At 46.1% G+C, this 23,143-nt stretch overlaps 1 protein-coding gene across 1 annotated transcript in view; it reads right to left on the reverse strand.

Moving 5' to 3' along the window:
- Positions 1-23,143, reverse strand: part of LOC310772941 (interleukin-1 receptor accessory protein-like 1) — a gene marked incomplete at both ends in the record, with an annotated part of 502,589 nt that overhangs the window by 95,185 nt on the left and 384,261 nt on the right. The window contains one exon of the mRNA XM_083632894.1: positions 8,534-8,666. Within this exon, the coding sequence (XP_083489020.1) occupies positions 8,534-8,666 (133 nt within the window). The remainder of the gene's footprint in view (positions 1-8,533; positions 8,667-23,143) is intronic.

The raw sequence follows: 23,143 nt of genomic DNA on the forward strand, positions 1-23,143 counted from the left end.
CATATTTTCGGTGCGCATTTATGCCTGCATGCTCAACGCCCACTGGTGGTTGCAGTGATTCACGATTTTTGAAAACTTATTTTATTGACGGTTTCATACCAATGTACAGCAATGCCAGCCTTCTCAAACAAAAATTTAAGTTTGGTATGCTGCTATGCTGGGCAGAAGTCTGCATTTGTTATATTGGCTTGTAACGTCATAATTAATGTAGGCTACTTTAATGTTAATGTACCGGTGGTCGCACAAGACTGCGGGCTCATAGTTACGGGAGCATTATCATATGGATAACATGTTAACACATTGTCAATTTACGTTAACCTTAACATGAACTGAAACTCACTTGTATATTGTGTTTTATAACTTTGTACTTTATGTTAATTTCTATATGTAGGTATGTATTTATGTATTGTGAGTCGTAAGTATTGTATTTGCACCTGACAATCCTGTCAGCCATCCCCCTTCCTTTTCCCCCAGAGGACCGCAATGGAAATAAGCCTGTGGCTTTGTTGTGTTTTAATCCTCTGCAGTTTTTTATGTCTCATAATGTCTGTCTTCTGTGAAGCAGTATTATGTGTGTTTTAAATTGTCAAATAAAACTTACTTACTTTTCACCTTGAATACTTTTAATGTTACAAGTCACAATGTCTGTCTTTGAGGTGCTTCAAAGTTGGAAATGTTTACTCCGTCCTTTGTTATAGAGATACTGCGTAACGCGTCATCATTCAGAAACCACGCCCAAAACGGGGGAAAACAGAAACCCCCCCTCCAATCCTGCCGTTCTCCTATGTCACGTGCATGGTTGCGTGCTGCACAAAAAGATTGTATATACAGAAGATGAACACTCCAACTTACTTCCTTGACAGCTAGATCCACATTTTTCTTCTGGCCAATTCTCAATGGCTTCCTTGTTTTGCTCAGGAGTACAAAAAAACTTTAACTGGCGATTTTTTACATTTGTTGTCTGCGCAGCCCACCACACAACAGCTTTTAGCTATGTTTAATTCAAGGAAAATGACGCTGATGTGTGGAAATGAACGGAGCTTTTCCCCCGTGATGGGCGTGGCCTATTTCATGCAGTGTCTCTATGGAAGCTGCAACGGCAGTGGCACCATTTGCATAGGCAAAGTTTTTGCGAATCTATTATGAATCCCTGCTGGTACAGAAAGCTGTCGAAGCCCTTGTTCACACAGGACGCAGAACGTAGCAGAGCTGAAGCTTGAGGCAGGCACAAGCTGAACTGACGCCTCACCGTTCACACAAGAAGCCTTCTCTTTTCCAATCAGTGCCTCCTCGGCGCGCCTCAAACCCGCCCACAACTCTCATTGACTTCATGCCTGGCAGCTTCAAGCTTCACACGTCAGGCTTGGAAAATAGGACTGAATCCTGAACGATCGCTTGAGCAAGGCGTGAGCGTGGCTTCACACGCGCGAGGCTGGTGTGAACGGCCTCGTCTGTTAACACATTGACTGCCAGCCGTTTTTTTCTTGCTGTAGGTAGCTTCTGCCAAGCCGTTTTTTGAGGATTGTGGCTCATTTTACAAGAGCCGAGGATTCTTTTCTGCTTGGAGTTTGTGAACATACAATATCTCAAAAGTACTAATAGAATGTGTACTTTCTCTGTCTAAAAGAGTTAGTTTGTAGAGTTAGTAGTTATGTAAGCATTAGCAGTTGAATACAGCATGGTTTTAGCGTCAGAAAAAATATTCAGAGATAAACGGCTTTTTGTGAAATTCGATAGAACTGTCACTTTAACCATTCATTTTTGTCTCTCTCTCTCTCTCTCTCTCCCTCCCCCTCTCGCTCTCTCTCTCTCTCTCTCTCTCCCTTCCCCTCGCTCTCCCTCCCTCTCTCTCTCTCTCTCTCTCTCTCTCCCTCCCTCTCGCTCTCCCTCCCTCTCTCTCTCTCTCCCTCCCTCTCGGGAGGGAGACGCACTAGGTTTAATCCTAGTGAGAGGGGGAGAGGGAGAGAGAGAGAGAGAGAGAGAGAGGGAGGGAGGGAGAGAGAGAGAGCGAGAGAGAGAGAGAGAGAGAGAGGGAGAGAGCGAGAGGGAGAGTTGCTTCAACTCCTCCCTCCGTGGGCGTTCAAAGCACTGAGACTGTGACGGCCGCTGCAGCCAAGAAGCTGCTGTCCTGTGCCTGTCTGCACGGCCGCTGTTTGAGGAAGTCGGCATGGACTCGCTCGCTTCTTGGAGTTTTGGTTGAGAGAAGCTTTTGCGATTCTGGTCATATTTATGCTGCGTGTTTCAAAGTGTGTTCCACCTGTAATGTATTATGTAAATTTGCAATCCCGCATCGCCAGCAATCAGCGCGAAAACGAGAGCGTTTTCCCCCATCCATTTTCATGAGAATGGCTGGGGTGAGAATGGCGTGACAAGTTAAAAAAATGCTTGCCTTCCTCTAGTCAGGAGACCACTGTTGCCACTTAGTGGGTCGGTGGAATGGGTTGTAAACGTTCGGTGGCTCCAATAATTATATAAGAGATGTAAAAGGGTTAGATGCACATCCCACGGTCAAAAAAAAAAAAATCATTTTTTTGACGAGTCAAGTCGTCGCTGGCAGTGAACAGCTGGATTGTGTTTGACGACTACACTCGTCGTTGGCAATTAACGTGTTAACAAGGACGCCTAAATGAAATGTGTGGGTTTAGCGTAAGTTGAGCGTAGGTTGAGCATTGCTTGGGCGTATAGTGTGAATGGGGGCAAAGTCAGGAGGCACACAGAGAGCAGAAACGGTCTGTTCGAGTGACTTCTGGTGGCAGAGACTGCTCACATGTGCCACCTGGCGGCTCTTTTGCACACTGCGGGTGAAAAAAGTGAGGGGGAAGTTCACCCTAATTACCATGTGAAATGCTGCGGCACCCCGCGACGTCAACGTGGCAGTGCTTACTGCAGAAAGCCACAACATCTGCACGTCTGACTGCTGACTCCTCACTCTGGTCGGTAGGGGTGCAAGTAGTTACAGTGGGTGGTGCAGCTCAGATGGGAACAAAGATATACTGGTTGGCAAGCTACTTCCTGTAGTTGAGGACAGAAAGTTTTGTTTGCAGTTGTGTTGAAGAGCAGTCGTGACAATTTGAGGCAGCGCACCAGTCTGTTTTACCTGCAGTGTGCAGGCTAATTGTGCTAACATAAGGGTCATTCTGCCAAACGAGTACCTTTTGCGTCCGCAAAGTTTGATGAGGTGTAGAAGTCACACAAAATTTGCCAAAGTGTGTTTCCAAAGCTGAAAGCTATTAATTTAAGTGGTCTTGTTAACGAGAGATATGAGAAAATACTATTCTTAAAGAGTGATATACAATTTTTAATAATTTTTCATTACATGGCCATTTTCACCCTGTCCGTATTGAGCAACATGACATTTACATCTAAAATATCACCAAATAAATGTTATATTTTTACCAAACTTTGATTATTTTCAGGAGTATATGTGTCCTTGTGATTTGTGATATATGTGTCCTTGTGATTTGTGTGTGTCCGCAATTTTGACTTACCACCCCGTCACACTAACTTGTTTGTGTCTATAAATAATGTACTGTTGCTTTCAATGACATCACAAAGAGTGACATCATTTTAAGCCTCTGGAGCAGCCAGGAACCAAAACAGTCAAGTGCTAGCGGAGTGGGTGAGCGAGTGCGAGGGGGTGGCGGCGTGGCCGACGTCACACAGAGTCCTAACAGCAAGCGAGGGTCCGACTATCACGTCGCATCGGACGTCCACACTGAATCCATTGTTACTATTAGTTAGTTACACAGGCTAATAGTTACTAAGTAACTGGTAAGTTGTAATGATACCACTTTGAGTGAATCTGTAACTAGCCAGTCAATAGACAGCTCCATAATTTATTAGCCACTTGCATATTTGTACCAACATGTGGGAGACAGTGACCACACTAATGGATCAATACACAGTATTAAATTCCGCTAATTCTGCTATAAAGCCCTTCCCTGCTGCATGTCTATCGTATTTATTCCTCGTATATTATTCAGTTGCAATGTTTTCCCATCCTCTGCCCGCACTGTAACTGAGAATGTATTCTTAATTAACCTGTCTGGTTAAATAAAGGTCAAACATAAACATATCAACAAAAAAAAGGGAATTTCAAAGTTGCTTATTTGTGAAAGCCAGGTATAATTGAGGTTGCTGTTTTCACATCGCGTTGGCAGGCTAATCAAACAGATCATTATACAAGCAATGGGGTGCAAAGTTCATGACAGAACGATGATAGTGACAGGAGTGTGTCTCTGTGTCGTCACACGCGCACTTCTGCTGCGTCTCGGCAGATTGAGATAGTCATCCGTAGATGATGAGGATTGATTCTTCTTCTAAGCGGGAGGTCCTCTGAGGACGAGTGCTGGCGCTCTGACTGACCTTCACTGTCTGAGGATGAGCTCATCATCTGGAAAAAAAAACGAATGCGAGTAAAGTAGATTGCCAGTCCATTGTTTTGCTCTCAGTCGGTCCTTCAAACAGAGACATTGTGGCCTTTCTCCGGCCCCAATGGACACTCAATAAAGTGAAGATAACTTGTGAGGGCAACCAATCACGCAGCTGAGACCACTTCCTCTGTGCTCAGCCAATCACAGGGCTCGTCGGGTGTCTTCTCATGTCAGCCTCCCAGCTGTAATATATGACGCAAGTGTTTTTTTTCTTTTTCTTTTTACTAATACAGTCAACTCAACATATGAAAGGCAAGCGGGATCTACTGCAGTTCGTCTGCGGTTGATTTTAAATTCATCAATAGAAAACAATAGAAATGATTTGGGATGAGTTCAACACACGAAGGCTTCCAAGTACGAAATGACATTCCATTCTTCCGCTTCTACTGATATGACATGGATGCTGTCAAGATGTCATATTTGTGCTAACGCACATGTATTTAAGAGTGATACATTTGAATATATATATTTTTTACAGCAAACCAAACATTGCAATGTAAACCGCAAGTGAAAAATCCCACAAGTAGTTGCAGCTCGCCTCCCCCTAGAGGCCAATAAGATGGCATGGTCCGGCCTCAAGCTGTCAGCCAATGGTATTGCTCCATGGCCAAAAGCTTGATGCACTGTGTGTGATTCTGGAATAAGCAGATGTTTTCCAATAACGAGTAAAGCCCAAAGGAGGCGGGGGCTGCTAGAGGTCATCCAATTGGATGAGAGAACACATGGACATTGAATAGCGTGCACGCACGCACACACACACACACACACACACACACACACACACACACACACACACACACACACACACACATGCATATTCACGCAGGTAAATACACACTAGAGAGAAAATAAAACTCTAAGCCCAACAATGTATTTGCCACAGACAGAAGCTAGCTAGCTACTACATACGTTTTCAAATAATACATAAAAAAACAGGTTGTAGAGACATACTGCCTTGACGAATGTAATAAATCATGTTGTGTATTGCATGACTTTATTATGAAGCGAGTAATTATCCAATTTAATGGGCAGTATTTCACTGTTTCCGTTACTGCACTGTCTTCTGGTGGCAGTGGCAGAGTGGGAGGCAAGCACACACAATGATCTCTTCACAGTTGTGTTCTGGCAGAATGGAACTACCTTGTTATGACTGCACCTGCAATGATTGTGTCATGCTAGGAAAAATACAATACGTGTGTTATGTTAATGTCAGTCAAGACAGCGGTGTGTCTGGTTTTTAATTGATTTTCGGAATCGATGTGAGCTTGTGACTTCCTGGAGGTAAGGCAGACCTGCACTAGAACAGTAGCTTCTGTCTGTGGCAAATATCTTTTAGATATGTGTGGATCAATTCTGTAACTTTGAACACTCTCCGGGTCGATAGACTGTACATCAAAGTAGAACATGGTCTGTTGTGATCAGTCGATACTTTGTCACAAAGTTGACAGTTGTAGCCATTATGAGAGTCCCACTTTTGACTGTATGCCCACTAAAATAGTGCGGCACTTTGGATTGTTTTGAACTAGTTGGTTGAGTAACGGTAGAGTTTTGTGCTATAGTACAATAGTTCAGCAGTCTTAAGGAAGGATAAGATGCAGGATAAATGCATTAAGGGTGACTTCTACACTGAGTGCGTTTACATGCACACAATAAACAGATAACCGAGAATAATCCGGTAACTGGCAATAATCTGATTTCCGCGTTTACATGCACTTAGTAAATGGCGGGAACTCACCTCAAAGTCTGTGAGTGGACATGTGACTGCAATGAATAAACCTGATGATTCAGCAGAAACCTAGGTGTGTTTATCGGTTTTCTCATAAACTGATAACGGCCTTTATCCGGTAAAGGAGGTCGTTTACATCAGGGGTTCCCAACCTTTTTTGTGCGAAGGACCGGTAGATACATGGAAAAAAAAGTTGCGGACCGGTTGTCAATTTTAATGGTTTTAGTTTACTCTTATAGGTAGCGACAAAGGGTAAATAACAGCCTTTTGTGTTGTACTGTATGTAGCCTACAGTATTTATGTTTTTGTTTAAACTACAAACATGAATCAACATCAACTTGAAACTATGTTTCAACTACCACACACAGCCTATAATATTATTGCCTATGTTTATAAAAAAAAAAAAAAAAAAAAAGTGGACCGGGCTCGCAGCCCGGTACCAAATGCGTTGCGGCCCGGTACCGGTCAGCGGCCCGGTGGTTGGGGAGTGGGGACCACTGCTTTACATGACCACTTGATAATCAGGTAACTCTAGACATCCGATAATAGACGGTTTATTACAGTAGTGTGGATGTAAATGACTATTATGTTTGATTTTCAAATCTAGATGAAATTAAAGAGAATCTGTGTGGTTAAATGTCAGGGTTCTTACACATTTCCAATTAAAAAGATTACTTACTTTTGGAAGATTTTGTCTGGTGTTCAATATGGCTTACGCAGATAGACATCTTGCCCCTGCTAACTAGGTCATATCACTGTATAGATGAAAATTGTTCTTCACAGTGACAAATATCAGAATATGTGAGATGATTCATAGAATCTATGCTTCTATGCTTTCCATTAAAAAAACAACAACATATTTTTCCAGGCAGACCTTATGTTCTTGACTGGATTTGATTTTGGTGGCTATTTGATATACGGTAATGCATGCTGACAGCGGCTGGGTAATCAGAGCATCCCTCTTATCTATCTGAACATTATTGTTCACATCAACAACAACAAAATGTGGACTCCAGACATGTTCCCCCTCTCCCAAATTCCCAAACTATTCAAGACCTGGAAATGACCAAATTAAATTGTAAGACATTCCAGACCTGCGTACTATAGGAACCCTGAAATGTACAATGTGAGCGATGCAGCAAATGGACACACAGAGTTTCCATCTCCTCCAGTGCTCTCTTACACTCTCCCCGGGTATCTTTCAATGCAAAGTGACAACAGCAACACAAAGCATACTGATCACTGTTGGACTACGGCCTGCACTGTGCACATAGACACACGGCATGTGAATATAAAGAATGCATAGCCATCTGCATTATTCAACAGCCGTTTGAAACATTCATGGATATTATTTAAGAAATAGCTTGGCAGTGGCACGGTTGATGTGTGGTCACATATTTTGCGGTAGCTGGGTTTAAATGGTCGTTTACTGGTTCAGCCCACGGGTCCATTCCTATTTCTGAATAGGCGAACAGTACACTGCCTCCTGAATGCGTTATGATGTGGCTCGAGCTTGACTTTAATTTCATCTGGATTAAGAAATAACATTCAATAGATTTAACGACTTTAAGTGGTAATCCTCTAAATCCTTGTTTTATTGGTTTATTTTGCATCTACAGTACTGTAAGTGCGCGTTGCTGTGGTGTTTCTGGACTACACTACCCAGAGAGCACCTGTCAATCAAACAGTGTATCCAGTAACTGTGATGTCTTTCTCCTCGGATCGTCTGTTGATGCCGTTTGAGTTTCTCAAATAGGCTGTAGCTTTATGGTCTTTGTCATGGCATTAATGATTAGGTACAGTAGGGCTGGGCAATTCACTGAAAACGTATCGAAACTGACATTTACTCTAGAACCTCTAACTGACTTAATCTTGCTCGTGTCCATTCATTCATTTACTTAATTATTAATGTTAATTCGGGTAATACTTTGAACTGCCCCCTTAAAAAAAATACTACGTCATGTTCAGTCACACGCGGGATCCCCCCCCCCCCCCCCCCCCCCCCCTCCGTCCAACTAACGTCGGCATTCAGGGGAAGCTCTCGCATTGTGTTCGGATCTTAGCTAGGTGTAAACGCAATCCGTACAACGTGACAACAAACTCCTTCTCGGCTTTCCTCTCGCTCCACTGTCAAGCCACGCGACACAGCGAGAAACGGGCCGGTGGGCCCGTTTCAAAATAAAAGCCATGCCAACGAATATGTGTTTGGGCATAATCTTCAAAATAAATGCAGTATCGATAAAACACGTGTTGCAACTGTTTTTCTTTTTCTTTTCTTTTTTTTAGCTCGGTACAAAAGTGCAAAAGCCTGTCCTACAAAAATAATTGCTCATTGATCACAATCGAGGTCAAACTTTGAAATAAAAGGTCTTACTTGATGTCACTCTCCTGAAAGCGCTCCTCGTCCAGATCTTCAATGAACTTCTCCCCCTTCATCCAGTAGATGAGTGGACTGACGTCGCCGCTGTACCCGAAGAACGCTCTGCACGTCAGGTTGACAGGGTTTCCTGTGGGAGACAGGAAACAGGATATGAGGTAACAGAGGGTGACGAACCTGCAAGTCTGGTGGGACGATTGACGTTGCTATTTTTTTATGGATCTGGAAATATCCACATTCTCAAATATGACGCACGGGCTGCTAAATGCTATTCTAAAAATTGTGTTATATTGAGTGCCTTCTTCAACACGTTTATCTTGATTTGTGCGATTTCGTGGTTGCCTACTTGTTACTCCTTTCACCAGACTGTGTCAAATAGGCTACAGTATATGATATAAGATATAATATATGTTCTGGCGCGAGACAAGGAACCTCCTTCACATGTGACCAACAAGATAGAATGGATGAGAAGCAGGGAAACGGATGGAAGCTGTATCACTGAAAACTCCTTCAAATCCTGTTTACTTTGGGCTCCGGCGTGTCATATGGCTCCTCCAGTATGAGTCAACAACACCAACGCCTACAGAGAGACATCAGACTCCGCTACCATCACTCCTCTGCTCAACTCATCTATTTTGCATGTTCCTCGGCAGGACTTCCGACCTTGGAGGCATCGCGTGTTGTCTACAAAGCCCAGACAGAATGGTCCCATGAAAGCCAAACTGTTGCTGCCAATCACTAGTTATTCCACGTCGGATTCACCCGGGTATTACTGTTGGAGTGGTAACCTTGTGCTTTTGGCGCTGCAAACGGTCCCACAATTCATATAAACGAGCAAAAACAAAGACTATTTTCTCCCCGGATTATTTCAGAACCATCTCAGCGGCGTTCATTAGACAAGTTCATTATTGAACTCGTCGGCTTTCAAATGCTCCGAGCTTTTCGAGGTAAATGTTTATCCTTCAACAGCTCCACCGCAACAGCCTGCTGCACGCCGTCAATTGCATTCTCCTCCTTCCTCCTCGCCGGTTTCTCGCTCTCCAGAGGTGCCATTTTAAACCATCCCAGACCCTTTAGAATTCCCACGTGGCCTCTTCAACTTCGCAACGCTCTCTTGAATCGCTCTTTAACAGCGACTGCTCACTGCTACCGCAACTTCATCAAAAGCTCTCGCACTCTTCGGGAGGTCCCTCCGCTGTCGAGCCTTTCTTTTACAATTCAATCGGAGGTATGCGGGGGAAGGGCATCTGAAATGTTAAAACCAATTAAAAAATATATATTTGCACTTCCAATAAATTCCCACAATTTCTCACTATAACTTACACTACTACTACTAAGCAAATCGCGCATAATTAGCAGTGTTTACATGGAGCCTTTCATTCCACTTGTAATCAGAATAGAAGCCTGATCAGAATAGAAATGGCCTGATATAAAAGCCTCAATCAGAATAAACTGGCCGATCTGAATGACATTTCATTCCATTTGAGAGGAGTGGTGTGACCCTTTTATAATCCGGTCGATGGATAAACTTTCCTCGTGTTCTTTATCTTTCTGCACATGCTCGCGCAGTTACCATAGGCTAAGTAACGTCAATACAACATTAGCATATTTCCCCGGGAGGATTTGTGTAGATGTGCTATTAACCCCGAGGCACTCGGACGTGATGCAGCCCCGTTTTCATATCAAGTCCACCTCTGCGGGCCAGCTCGGCTTCACAGCGGTGAGAGTTACAAATGGATCCCATCATTGCAGCGGCAAAAACACACACATAATGGGTGTCTTATGTTTTGATCAAACTGTTGCTTCATCAGAAAGAACAGCAGTAAAGAAATAATAACCAACACAGCATTTTAAAAACATACGCCCATGTTAGAGTGCCGGATTATGTCAGAAACGTTTATTCTGATTACATAGATGCATGTAAACGCACATCTCAATGCGATCGTTATACAGTTAGCTAGCGCTCATGTAAAAACCCTCGCGTGGCAATCTTCCTTCGGGAATGATTTCATTCAGAATAGAAAAGAATGCCCCGTGTAACCGAAGCTATGGTGACTCAATTGTACTTGTATTCTTCCTTGTGAAGACTGGGGGGGGCGCTGTATGCCCTTGCGGCTAACTATTAACTAGACTGTGATTAAATGATGCAAAACCATAACCTTCTTTTTGCACAACCTACACAGATGCTATTTGCAGCACACGGGCTTCCAGTCAGTATGTGATGAGAAAATAAAGGGTGATTACACATTGCCAGCAGAGGTCAACGCTACTGTATAGTGCAGCAGCTCACTGGTATACGGAGAATTCTATTTTCCTCTCACATGCTATTCAAGTCAAATGATAAGCCCATCATGTTGGGCGAGGTTCATGCCCTTATACATTTCGTAGGCATTTTGAAACTAGAGAGAGACACAGAGAGAGAGAGAGAGAGAGAGAGAGAGAGAGAGAGAGAGAGAGAGAGACAGAGAGAGAGAGAGAGAGAGAGACACAGAGAGAGAGAGAGAGAGAGAGCGAGAGAGAGAGAGAACACACAGAGAGAGTGAGAGAGAGAGAGAGGGGAGAGAGAGAGAGACAGAGAGAGAGAGAGAGAGAGAGAGAGACACACACATAGAGAGAGAGAGAGAGAGATAGAGAGAGAGAGACACAGAGAGAGAGAGAGAGAGAGAGAGAGAGAGGAGGCAGTGTGATAAGCTTCCTGGTCAGGAGACCAACAACGTCAGTGCACTGGAGGGGTAAGAAAAGACATCTCAGCAGACAGATGTGTTCCTCCTTCTTCCACAGGGGGTTTTCCTCTCTGCTCAGCACATATCCTGTGTGACTGGAGACAGATAAACCCTTTTACAGCTGGCTTTCTCTGTGGGTTTGGTCACATTTGGTGCCTTTGCTTTGTGCCTCTCTCCCCTCCCCTCCCCTCCCCTCCCCTCCCCTCCCCTCCCCTCCCCTCTCTGTCAGGAGGCCTCGGATTATAGACCTCTCATTCTCCTTTCACACTTATCACACACACACGCCGCCGCAGCCTAGAACAAGCCCAAGGGTGTGTGGCCCACCCCGCGCCGCGCCGCGCCGGGCAGCGCCGGGCAGCGCCGAGGGAGAAGAAAACCCAAGACAAAACACACACACATACACACACACACACACACGCGTGCCATCAAAGCCCGGGAATACGTCCGACCTGTAAAACAAAACCAAAAAAAAAACGAAGAAGGCACCACTGGTTTTGCATTTGGGGAAGGCAAGGAGGTGATTCAACATCTCTTCATTAGCACTCCCCGCTCATCGGCCCCGTGGCGACGACTCACAAGTCTGTGAGATGGGAGATAAGTGCGGCGTATAATTGGGTACTTGCTAGTTCAAAGATAATAGGGATTTTATTTTACCGAAGCCTGCTCTAATTTGGCCCTCTGGTGCAGGCTCTAGCGCGGTCAGGAGGTAGCCAAATCATGGCGCGGGGTGGGGGGGGATTCTGTTTTGGGGGACTAAAAAAGTTCCTGAGTTGGCGGGTGGTTTCTGCATTTTGTCCCGCAGCTGGACAGAAATATTGGCTACATGCGAGAGATAAGGCTTGTGTGTGTGTGTGTGTGAGTCAGTCGACAATCAACACACACACACACACACACACACACACACACACACACACACACACATACACACACACACACAGAGAGAGAGAGAGAGAGAGTGCAGTGGTGTACTTTCCAATTCCACTAGGGGTCTCTGTGGAGCTACCGAGCGGGAGGGCCGGTGTGCATGAGGCCGCACAGATAAAACACAACAACAAGAACAACAACAACAACAACGAAACAAACAAAAAACAAACACACCATTTTTGACAGGTGCAGGCCACAGTCAAATGAAACACGGTTCCACCTTTGATGTCAAGGGGCCTCACCCACGGATCAGAACAGCGTGTGCTGCTGTACAGCACTGACAGCTCCACTTGACTTGGCGTGGCTTATATCCCGAGGAGCTTTTTCATGCATAAGCCCCTCCCTTTCCTCACAGCGCCGTGCTAATTTGTACTGGCTTTACTGCGAGTGCATCTGCCGCGCAGACAGAACAGCTGATGCTGCACCCCGGCTGCACAGACGAAGGCCAAGGTTGTGCAGATGCATGCTCACTTTGGCGATGATGGCCTGAACAGATACAAGCGCGCGCACACGTTTGTACAGCTATCTTAGTGAGCTCTTTCATTGACATGATGCATTCTCTATAGCCCCTAACACGAACCATAACCATCACAACTAAATGCATAAACCATAACCTCTTTTTTCATTATTATTTTTGGGGCATTTTGCCTTTATTAGATAGGACAGTAGCAGACAGGAAAGGGTGGGGAGAGAGAGAGAGGGGATGACATGCGGCAAAGGACCACGGGTCGGACTCGAACCCGGGTCGGCTGCGTGAAGGACTAAGCCTTTGTGGTGCTACCAGGTGAGCCTCCAGGATGCCCCCATAACCCTTAAGGCCTAAACATGGTCGTCCGTCAGAGCCTCGCCCCGCCCTCCCCGTAGGACGGCGGGTGGAGCGCCGTCCTACGGGGAGGGGGCGCCGCTGGCTGACGGGGGCTGCTTGAAAATGTGACTCAGCGCCGACGATACGTGCGTGACGTCAGCTGCAGGAGAGTTGTGACTGGCCGTTGCCTTGGCTCATCGTCGTAAAGTCGCCTTTCAAAGCATGACGTTAGATTATAACGAACTAGTTGTGTGGCTTAGCCTTCCCAAATGTTGAGGGTCGTTTTTTAGAATGTATTACATAGAATTGGAAACGTTACATTCAATTTCATTCAGACTGCCTGGCACACAATCTCCGCCATTTTCACACGGAGCTTCCACAGGAGGAGGGAGGGCATAGTGGCGTCCGAGCATGTAGGGCTCGCTGGCGCCGCCAGACGGCGAGACGGCTCCAATTCGAGGCGGACGGACGACCATGTTTAGGCCTTTACCTGACCTAACCCTAACCAAAACCCAATTCTAACCAAGACTTAACCTTCAAACAGCCCGTTGAGTTGAGGTGTGTGAGAAAGTGAGCACTGGCCAAAATGTCCGCACTTCCCAGGTATAATAAAACTCAAACTGGTCCTCACTACGATAGCTATACAAGAACACACACAGTTTCTAGGACACAGGGGAACACTTTCAAATCCCAACCTCTGGCCTCGATCAGGGGGGGGTAAAACGAGCCTTAATGCGATTGTCTCCCTCTCCCACTGCTGCTGTCCTCTGTCTTATCTCCTTGGCCCCTGCAGAGCATCTCTTAGTCACAGTGATGGAGGACGGAGAGACTCCTACGCCCAAACAGACAGACCGGCAGCTATAAAACCATGAGACATCACAAACTAGGAGACAGAGGGAGGCAAAGTGAGCGCGCGCACATCTCGGTGTCTCTGGGCACGTGGCAGAGCGAGAGACACAGGGAGACACAGAGAGACTGTGAGAGAGGGGCAGAGAGTACGTGCAGGTCATTGCCGATGTGTGTGAGAAAGAGCGACGGAGAGGCCGTTTACACCTGGCACTAACATGCCTTTTCTGTGATCAGATTGCAATCGGATAGTGCTTGACCACATTAGCCTGATTTCATTTACACCTGGCTTTAACATGCGTTTTGGGTGATCCGATTGCAATCTGATCACCCGAAACGGGTGTCCTCTCAATCCGCATACAGTTGCTGTAATATGCGGATTGAGAGGACACATTGCATTTGCACTTGTGTTCAATGTGGTCACAATGCGTCCCTGACCACCTCCGGAGCTGGTTTGGCCGATCAGATCGCAATCCGTCTTCCAGCATGTGTCTTGGGGACGTTTACCTGTACTTTCAAGTGGTCAAGCACTATCCGATTGCAATCTGATCACAGAAAACACATGTTGGTGCCAGGTGTAAATGGCCTCAGAGGGAGGCAAAGTGAGCACGCACACACCTCGGTGTCACTGGGCACGTGGCAGAGCGAGAGACATAGGGAGACACAGAGAGACTGTGAGAGAGGGGCAGAGAGTATGTGCATGTCAGTGCCGATGCGTGTGAGAAAGAGCGACAGAGAGAGAGAGAGAGACATAAATCAAACCACTCTTCACGGAGAATTGAAAGCTTGCCCACAGAGTGAATACAGCAGCGTATCGGCCCTTGTGCGCTGAAGATGACATAGATTACAGATCACTACAACATGTGGTACATGCACCGTCCATGTGGAGTTAATCTGCCCACACTCCCCCATTCACATCCAACGCTGGGTGGAGCCTTTTCCCCCTCGCTTTTAACAGCCTTGAATAAATTAAGCCCCGCAGCGAGCACAAATAACACTTCAGAGAGGAGAGAGACTACGCTTTTTTTTTTTTTTTTTGAAGGGCATTTGCAACCGGAACAGCAATGACACAGATAGCTTCCTGTTGAATGTTTGTGGTGAGCCGGGGAGCAATTTAGTAGCTGGCAATTAAAGGCAAATAATAATGAGGTAGCAAATGAAAAGAGTGGTGGAACATGTGCTGGGTGTGTGTATGTGTGCTGGGTGTGTGTATGCGCACATGCCATTAGGGGTTGTTAATTTCTTCTTCCCCTGTGTGTGAGTGTGTGAGCTACATACAGTACATGCTTACAGTGTTACTGGGGCACTGTCTACTCATTGTACATAATACTGTATAGAGAGCCAAAGTGGAACGTCACTTCCTGCTTCAGCACTGTACCAGAGATGTTCATCCGCCATTTATTTTCCCACAGACATTTCCTAAAATGCTTATAAAAATAGTTGTATCCTGTTCAAACCAAACAGTTTAGATATATTTAGAAACAGGAGAGATCGCATAACCAACACGTAAAAAAAAAAATGCAGGTTTAAAGAAAATATTTTTTCGATGATGTTTTGGTCCAAGCGAAATGTTCTATGGTCCCTCCCGATTCTAAATACAGCTGAACCGTTTGGTTTGACCAAGTAAAACTATTTTTATACACATTTTACAAAATGTCTATGAGGAAATAAATTGCGGAAGAAAATCTCCGGTACAGTGCCGAAGCAGGAAGTGACGTTCACTTTGCCTCTCTATACAGTATTTATGCCTGCACTGTGGCATACTGCATTACATTACTGGCCTGCTGGGGGGAGCTAAGAATGCAGGGCTGACTCTGGTTAGTCCTTGGATGGGAGACCCCTGGTGCTGGAAAAGTGGTGTTAGAGGACCAGTAGGAGGTGCTCTTCCCTCTGGTCTCATTAATAATCCCCATCCCCAATCCCCCAGGGCAGAGACAGCCAGGGCCTCTGTCCTTCGGATGGGACGTTAAACCGAGGTCCTGACTCTCTGTGGTCAATTGGACAATTTATCACGGTATGTGTTGCCTTTGAGGCACACGCAATAACCCCTCATCACACTGAGGGCAAGTCACCATCTATCTTCTGTTGTGGACTGAAAAGTCTTCAGTGTCTCTCCCCTCTCCTCCGCTAATTGCTCTCCAATCACTCTTTCGCTCTTATTCTGCTTCTTTTTATCCTATCATTTATCTTATGCGTCTTACATGATGCTGCACTCTCTGGAAGTTTGTAAGGATACTATTAAGACCTTTTGCGTCGCTTACTGTTGGTTTCTCGTAGTTCTTGTAGTGATCTGGGAATTTGAGCTACTGTTGTACCACCGTTAGCTCCGGGTAAAAATGTGACGTAATTCAATTAGGATATTTTGCTGGTTTTGTTTCATGCAACAGTCGGGGGGTGTAATTGAAAGGTCTTAAAGATGGACCTGTAGCTGGTGATCGACGGATAGGGAGCGCAGGTCTGGACTGAGTAAAAGCTCCGCAATTGAATCAGTGGAGAATCGAATTGCAGATGGTGAAAGAAAGGGCTTTCCCATATTCACTGGAGCAACTGGGCAGCATGAGGCTATTCCGGCACACACTCCCACAGACACACTCCCACAGACACACACCCACAGACACACTCCCACAGACACACACCCACAGACACACTCTCCCACAGACACACTCCCACAGACACACACCCACAGACACACTCCCACAGACACACACCCACAGACACACTCCCACAGACACACACCCACAGACACACACTCCCACAGACACACACCCACAGACACACTCCCACAGACACACACCCACAGACACACTCTCCCACAGACACACTCCCACAGACACACACCCACAGACACACTCCCACAGACACACACCCACAGACACACTCCCACAGACACACACCCACAGACACACACTCCCACAGACACACTCCCACAGACACACACCCACAGACACACTCCCACAGACACACACCCACAGACACACTCTCCCACAGACACACTCTCCCACATACACACACCCACAGACACACTCCCACAGACACACTCTCCCACAGACACACACTCCCACAGACACACACCCACAGACACACTCTCCCACAGACACACTCTCCCACAGACACACTCCCACAGACACACTCCCACAGACACACTCCCACAGACACACTCACAGACACACTCCCACAGACACACTCCCACAGACACACTCCCACAGACACACTCCCACAGACACACTCCCACAGACCCTGAATGAAGGTGGTCATTATTGTGCATAACAGTCAATGTTTTCTTCTTCACCATCCGCTGTCACAACCGAGGGGACAGGCTTTCTTGCTCGCATTGAAGTAAAAAAAAACTGCAGTTCCTCGAACGGGCACTTGAGGGTGACTGCAAAAGCGAGTCAGTTCCCATTCACCCCCATGATAAAATCCACAACTTTACAGCATAAATGAACATGTTGGGGGGGGAGGTTTTGGTCTATATAGCTAATTTCACTTTTCGTAACAACTGTACGGGGTGTGAATCTTTATATAACTCACCCGTTTAGAGTCAAATTGACCGATCAGATTAGAGTGAGGGAAGATGTCTTTGCTAAGAAGTTGGAGAAATGGATGGCTTACGAAACAGTGGAAAATGCTCATGGACCAACTGATGCTTGATTGTTTTTTGTTACCCGTTTTGATCTTTGATTTTTGTTTTCCTTTTCTCTTATTGTCAACAAATCACAAGTCAACATACAACATACTTTTGGATGTACAGTATACATTAACTAAAACTAAATAAACATTCAAGTTTCACACACACAAAATAGACGCTAAAAAAAAAAAGACTGTTTTGGCCATGATTGACAGGTCGCCTGTCCAGTGACCTCGCCGATCACAGACCAGTAGCAGATCACAGACCAGTAGCAGATCACAGACCAGTAGCAGATCACAGACCAGTAGCAGATCACAGACCAGTAGCAGATCACAGACCAGTAGCAGATCACAGACCAGTAGCAGGCAGCGCTGCGGCTCTGTGCCAATCCCCTGGTCCGGCGTGAGCTGTGCGACAAACAAGACGGCAGCAGCCAAAAAACGCCAAACTAGAGGCTTCAAAACGGGAGTCCGCAAACCAATGGGTGACATCACGGTGACTCTGTCCATGTGTTTTATACAGTCGATGGCGTGAGCGTCTGGGGATGAGTGTAGGGTGACGTCGGCGATGGAGCCGCTTAATTGCGGTGGACGGGTATATGGACTCAGATCCCCGTTGCCAGATGTGGCGGCCTAATTGTCTTTCTGCTCAGTATTCACATTGCCTCGCCGATCAGTTTCCAATCACACAGTATAAGGTGGCCATTGACTGGGCCGTGTTCGCTATTCATCTGGCGGCGTCCCCCTCGCGTATGTGGCCAATCTCCTGTTATTCATACTTTCCACATTGCACCTCATTATCGCTAAGCTGGCAAACTGCCGCTGTTAGTCCCCTTAATTAATGCGGGTATATAGCAGATACGTGTATGTATCAGGAGACACAATGCAATGTCTAAACTGTTGTCGCTGTCAACGCCCGTGTTGGGATATTACAATTTTCTGTCAATGTATTTGCATGATGATGTGTTCTGTGTTACTTTTTGCTGGTGGACATAACTGGCAATCAAATGCAATCAAATCGGCCATCAATGCTGAATAATGATAGTGGCGTCGTGCGGAGGGAGAAGAAGCACATGGGGGTTGGGCGACTAATAACAAGATAGACCGAATCGACTGACCCTCGTGGATACAGCGTGACATTTGGAAAGATCAACACCCACTCTCGCATTGATGTTCTCATCATCATGCAGTGTTCTTAAACACAATAGCGGGTGCTTGTTATCCGGGACAGGATCATTAGCAATGTGAAACCTTGTTGCTTATAATGTGTGGTGGAGAAGTCACAGTCGCATCGCGTTAATGAAAAGCTCATTAGGCATAAAGCAAACACTTAAAGGGTACTTCAGAAGACATTAAACAAATGCCATGTGGAATGGAGGAAAGAAGGTTACGCCACGATTAGAATACAAGCAGCAGCAGATGATGATGATGGTGCTTGCCATGTCAACTTTTAGACAGATGCGTTTCTGGCTAATGCTTTTGTGGGGCGTTGTGGATCTGTTTATGTGCTGGGTGGATGGAGGCTTTATTGGGCGGTTTTTCTGCTGAATTACACCCTTACAACTTTTTTTTTTTTTTCTTCGTTTTTCATCATGTTTTTTCTTTTTTCCGGATTTCCCGCCCTCGTTTTCTCCACAACAGAGAGTTAGAGTCATGGCCGTTCCAGTCAGGCCCGCATTACACGCGCCAGCGTCTGAAACAATATGAGTGGTGGTGAACGGCCACAGACAATAATTGTTTGGATCCCGTTTGAATTGTGCTACGAAGTACGATGTTTGTCCATTTAAAAGATAACTTTGGAAGTGAACAAAGTCACAGTTTGTCGTAAAACTGTTGCACTATACGCATAGGGGGAGTTTGACTTTTAACTTTGGGGGGGCCACTTCTGCAGGAGTCAGACATTTCGGCCAGATATATCTCGGCATATATATCGGCAGATATATCTCATTTTAAGGTTGGCATCATCATGGTCTCTCTCTAATTATTGTTTAATAAGTATAAGAATGGAAATATAAGAAATATTAGAATATGAGTAGAATTACAGAACATTAATACTCATTATTGTATGTTTAGTAATGTAATGTATATTATATAGTGCTTCACTGTTCACTGTTGCTTTTGACCGTGCTCAAAGACACTTTACAAATACAGGATAAAACAACTTTAATAAAGAGCGAAAATATTAAAATAGATGAGAGAGAGAGAAAGAGAGAAAGATTATCGGTCAAAAGCAACAGTGAAAGGGTGGGGTTTGAAGGCTTTTTTGGAAAGATGACATAATGAGTATGAAAGACAATGAGTTTTGGCCTGTCAGATGTGACTGGGGAGGGCATTCCAGAGGGAGGGGGCGGCTGCAGCAAGGCCCTGTCAGAGGCCCCCCTGTCACAGCTTTAGCAAAGAGATACCTGTGATACTTGTCAAAGTGGATATAAATTGTACGATCATAATCAGCCACACAGTGAGATGGAGATTTACAATGGTGAGCATTTATTTATTTATTTTTTACTACTGGGGGGGGGGGGCTGGCCTCCCTGACCCCCCCATTAACTCTGCCCATGACTATAAGTTATCTTTTAAATCTGCCGATCTGGGGAGAGTTGTAGACTAGTACATGCTTCCTCCGATACAGTGGAGTTCCACAGGCAGGATGTAGCGCATGGGAGGAGCACGCTATACATCCAGCCCCCCCCCGCGCTTCCCCCAAACAGGCATTCCAACTGACCAGAGGTGGCGCTAGTGCAGCGACCAGGACAGTATAGAATGTAGAGTCTCCAGTCATGGAATTGTGGAGAAAATCCTTTCTGACATTAAAAACATTCTCAAATGTGTGTCTGAGAGACAGATTCCCATTAGATGGGGCTCCATGGCCCTAATGTGTGGGTGCTAAATTTGGGGTCCTTGATATGAAAAAGGTTGAGAATCAGTGATGTTGGAGACCAGTGCGGAGGGGCATAAAGGAATACATTTTGAGCTTTGGCGAAGGGAAGGGGAAAAAACAAACATGGAGTTAACCCATTTGCCAACTCCAGAAGAAGACATACTGTACATAGACATCATTATTCCCACTCGACAGGTCCCGTCAGTTTACCAGAACTTCCGATGAGAAAGAGTGAACTGGAAACTTTGCTGAACTCCCCCAGTCTTCGTGCCCAGCCTGCTTCTCAGTCTGAAATGCTGATGCTGCTGTTAAGTGAGTATTAAAAAAGGCTTCACTTCACAGTAAGAGGGGAGGCACTGGGACACCCACGGGCCGTGAGCGCTCACTGGGCTTTGACGAGGGACTAAGGCAGGGAGACGAGGCTCTCCTGTCGGGCTCAGCGCCACCGGGCCGCCTGGAGAATCCCTAAGCAGCGCCGTGCGGTTTAGCTAGCGATGCGAGGCCAGAGAGCGGAGGAGAATGGAAAATGTGGTGGTGGAGGGGGGGGGCGAGAGACTATGAGAGAAAGGGAGAGAGACCGATGACACTGAATAGCAGGTTCCTCGAGGCCTTGCTGGGTCACCTTTGAAGCGTGCCCACACTGCCAACCGCTGCATTTCCAGCTGAACCTCCCTATGGTTACCCAGCTAGAGACCTTGCTCTCAAATTGGCCTCGGTGAATCTAGTCTTTGTGTAATTATGATGTTGGTAGTAGGCCTATATGCAAATTAAAAATGTAAAAAAAAAAAAAAAAGGTAAACCCAATCTGTAGCTCGAATAGACGGTAAGAGAAGAGACAGTAAGAGAGGGCATGAAAAACGTTTTTTCACACTATATCCCGATTTCGGATAGATGGAGAGCTGGTTGGAAAGCGGCCAAGTTATCTTTTAACGATTGTCCAGGGAATCTGCTAAACCAGAGGTTTTCAAAGTGGGAGGCGGGCCTCCCCAGGAGGGGCTCCAGGCAGTTTCAGGGGAGGCTCAGTGAATGGAAGTGAAAAATGATTACGTTAGTTATTAAAAGGAGATCACATAGAATAGCCTCGATGTGTGTGATTTGGTTAATGAGATAGTTCAGAGATACAGTAGTTTGGGGGGAATTTGACTGTTTTCCCCTACGTTCACAGAGTCAGAACAAATACATGCCTTCAGGCAGACCTCTTTCATGCATTTGGTTGGTGTAGGAAGTACGTCAAGCAGCAATATCAGGCTATTTTGGCTCAATTGTTGAGTGTCTATGGGATCAAATGACACAGTCATGATCCCATAGGCATCCAGGGATTGAGCTCCTTTTTCCAAGCTTCGTCTGCGGGGAGGCCCACAGTCTCACACTTTGTAAAGCCATCTCCCCGCTGTGCATCTTGCTGTACTTTCTCCAGTGCGCTGCAGCAATTCAAGCCGGATTTGTGCAACTTGGGACTCTGCAGAGGCAGTCACCCTTCACATCAGATGGTCCTTCGTGACATCCATTGGACATGATTCAACGTGCACCTCATCATGGTACTATCCCTCCCCGACATGTTCAGGGGGTTCAACCAAAGCGTCGACAGCATGTACCTCGTCGGAGCAGAGTGGCCTGCGTCACGTAAGCCGTCGGTGGAAAAGAAACTAGTCCCTAAACGGTCGAGTGGAGCCAGCTCACCAGCCAAGATCAAGACAGCTTACTGTGCTCAGCGGGCGAGAGCCAGGGAGAGAGAGAGAGAGCAGTGAGTGGAGAGAGAGAGAGAGAGAGAGAGAGAGCAGTGAGTGGAGAGAGAGAGAGAGAGAGAGAGAGAGCAGTGAGTGGAGAGGAAAGGAGCGCTACTACATCCACACCCTCTCCTGGGGAGTCCATGTAATGAGAACAGGACACAGCAGAGTGGCTGGGACCCTGGGTACTTTTCCCAGGGTTCCGCGGGGCGTTGTGCTGGAGATCTGCGGCGCACGTGAGACGAATGAACAAGGACGTCTGGGCTGACGTGAAATGAATGAGCGGCGCAGGTTTGAGAAGCGCGAGAGCAAAGACGCTGAAACTTATCCCCTCAAATCCAACTGCGGGATGAAGGAGGGGGGCTGGATCGACCTCTCCCATCTCTCTGGAGGGCGGTGGGGTGGGGTCGGGGGGGGGGGGGGGGTGGGGGTGGATGGCCTGGGATTGCATGTTCTGTATGTACTACTGTATCTTCTCTCAAAAGTACATGTGTGAGATGTCAGATCATCAGTACATTTTTCTTGAAACTCGTGCTGCCTATTGCAGAGATGTGGGAAAGTCGATATCTGCCCTTCAAGCTGGAATTTCAGAAGCGATTTTATCCCCATGTCTCTGCCTCTCCTTTACTCTCTCTTCTCTCTCTCTCTCTCTCTCTCTCTCTCGTTCTCATGCCTTGCAGTGTTTCTTGTAGGGATGGGCAAGCAATTTCGAATTTCCGAATAATCATTTTCATTATCGAGATCCGACTTTTATTATTGAAAGTCGAAAATCGTTTATTGACAATTTTGTTTTAAAAATTACGTTGTTTTTACCAGCGCCTGTCTCTTTAAGAGCAGCAAGTTTGTCCGTATGACGTTGCCGTAGCTGCTGGCTGCGCACTCGCTCACGCAAGGCGCATTAGCGACAGTAGCACCCAGCAGCTCCTTGGTAGAAACGTAGTAGAAATGGTGTCTACATTACAGCAACTCTCAGCCACAAGGAAAAGGTTTCAAGGCTCGTTACTGCATGAAGAAAAGCTGATATTCTGTCTACTGTTCCATGGGCCATCTCGGCTCCGTTCGGGAAGCTACGCTAAC

Source organism: Poromitra crassiceps (assembly GCF_964638095.1).
Source record: "Poromitra crassiceps genome assembly, chromosome: 3".
In the NCBI taxonomy this organism is placed as follows: domain Eukaryota; kingdom Metazoa; phylum Chordata; class Actinopteri; order Beryciformes; family Melamphaidae; genus Poromitra; species Poromitra crassiceps.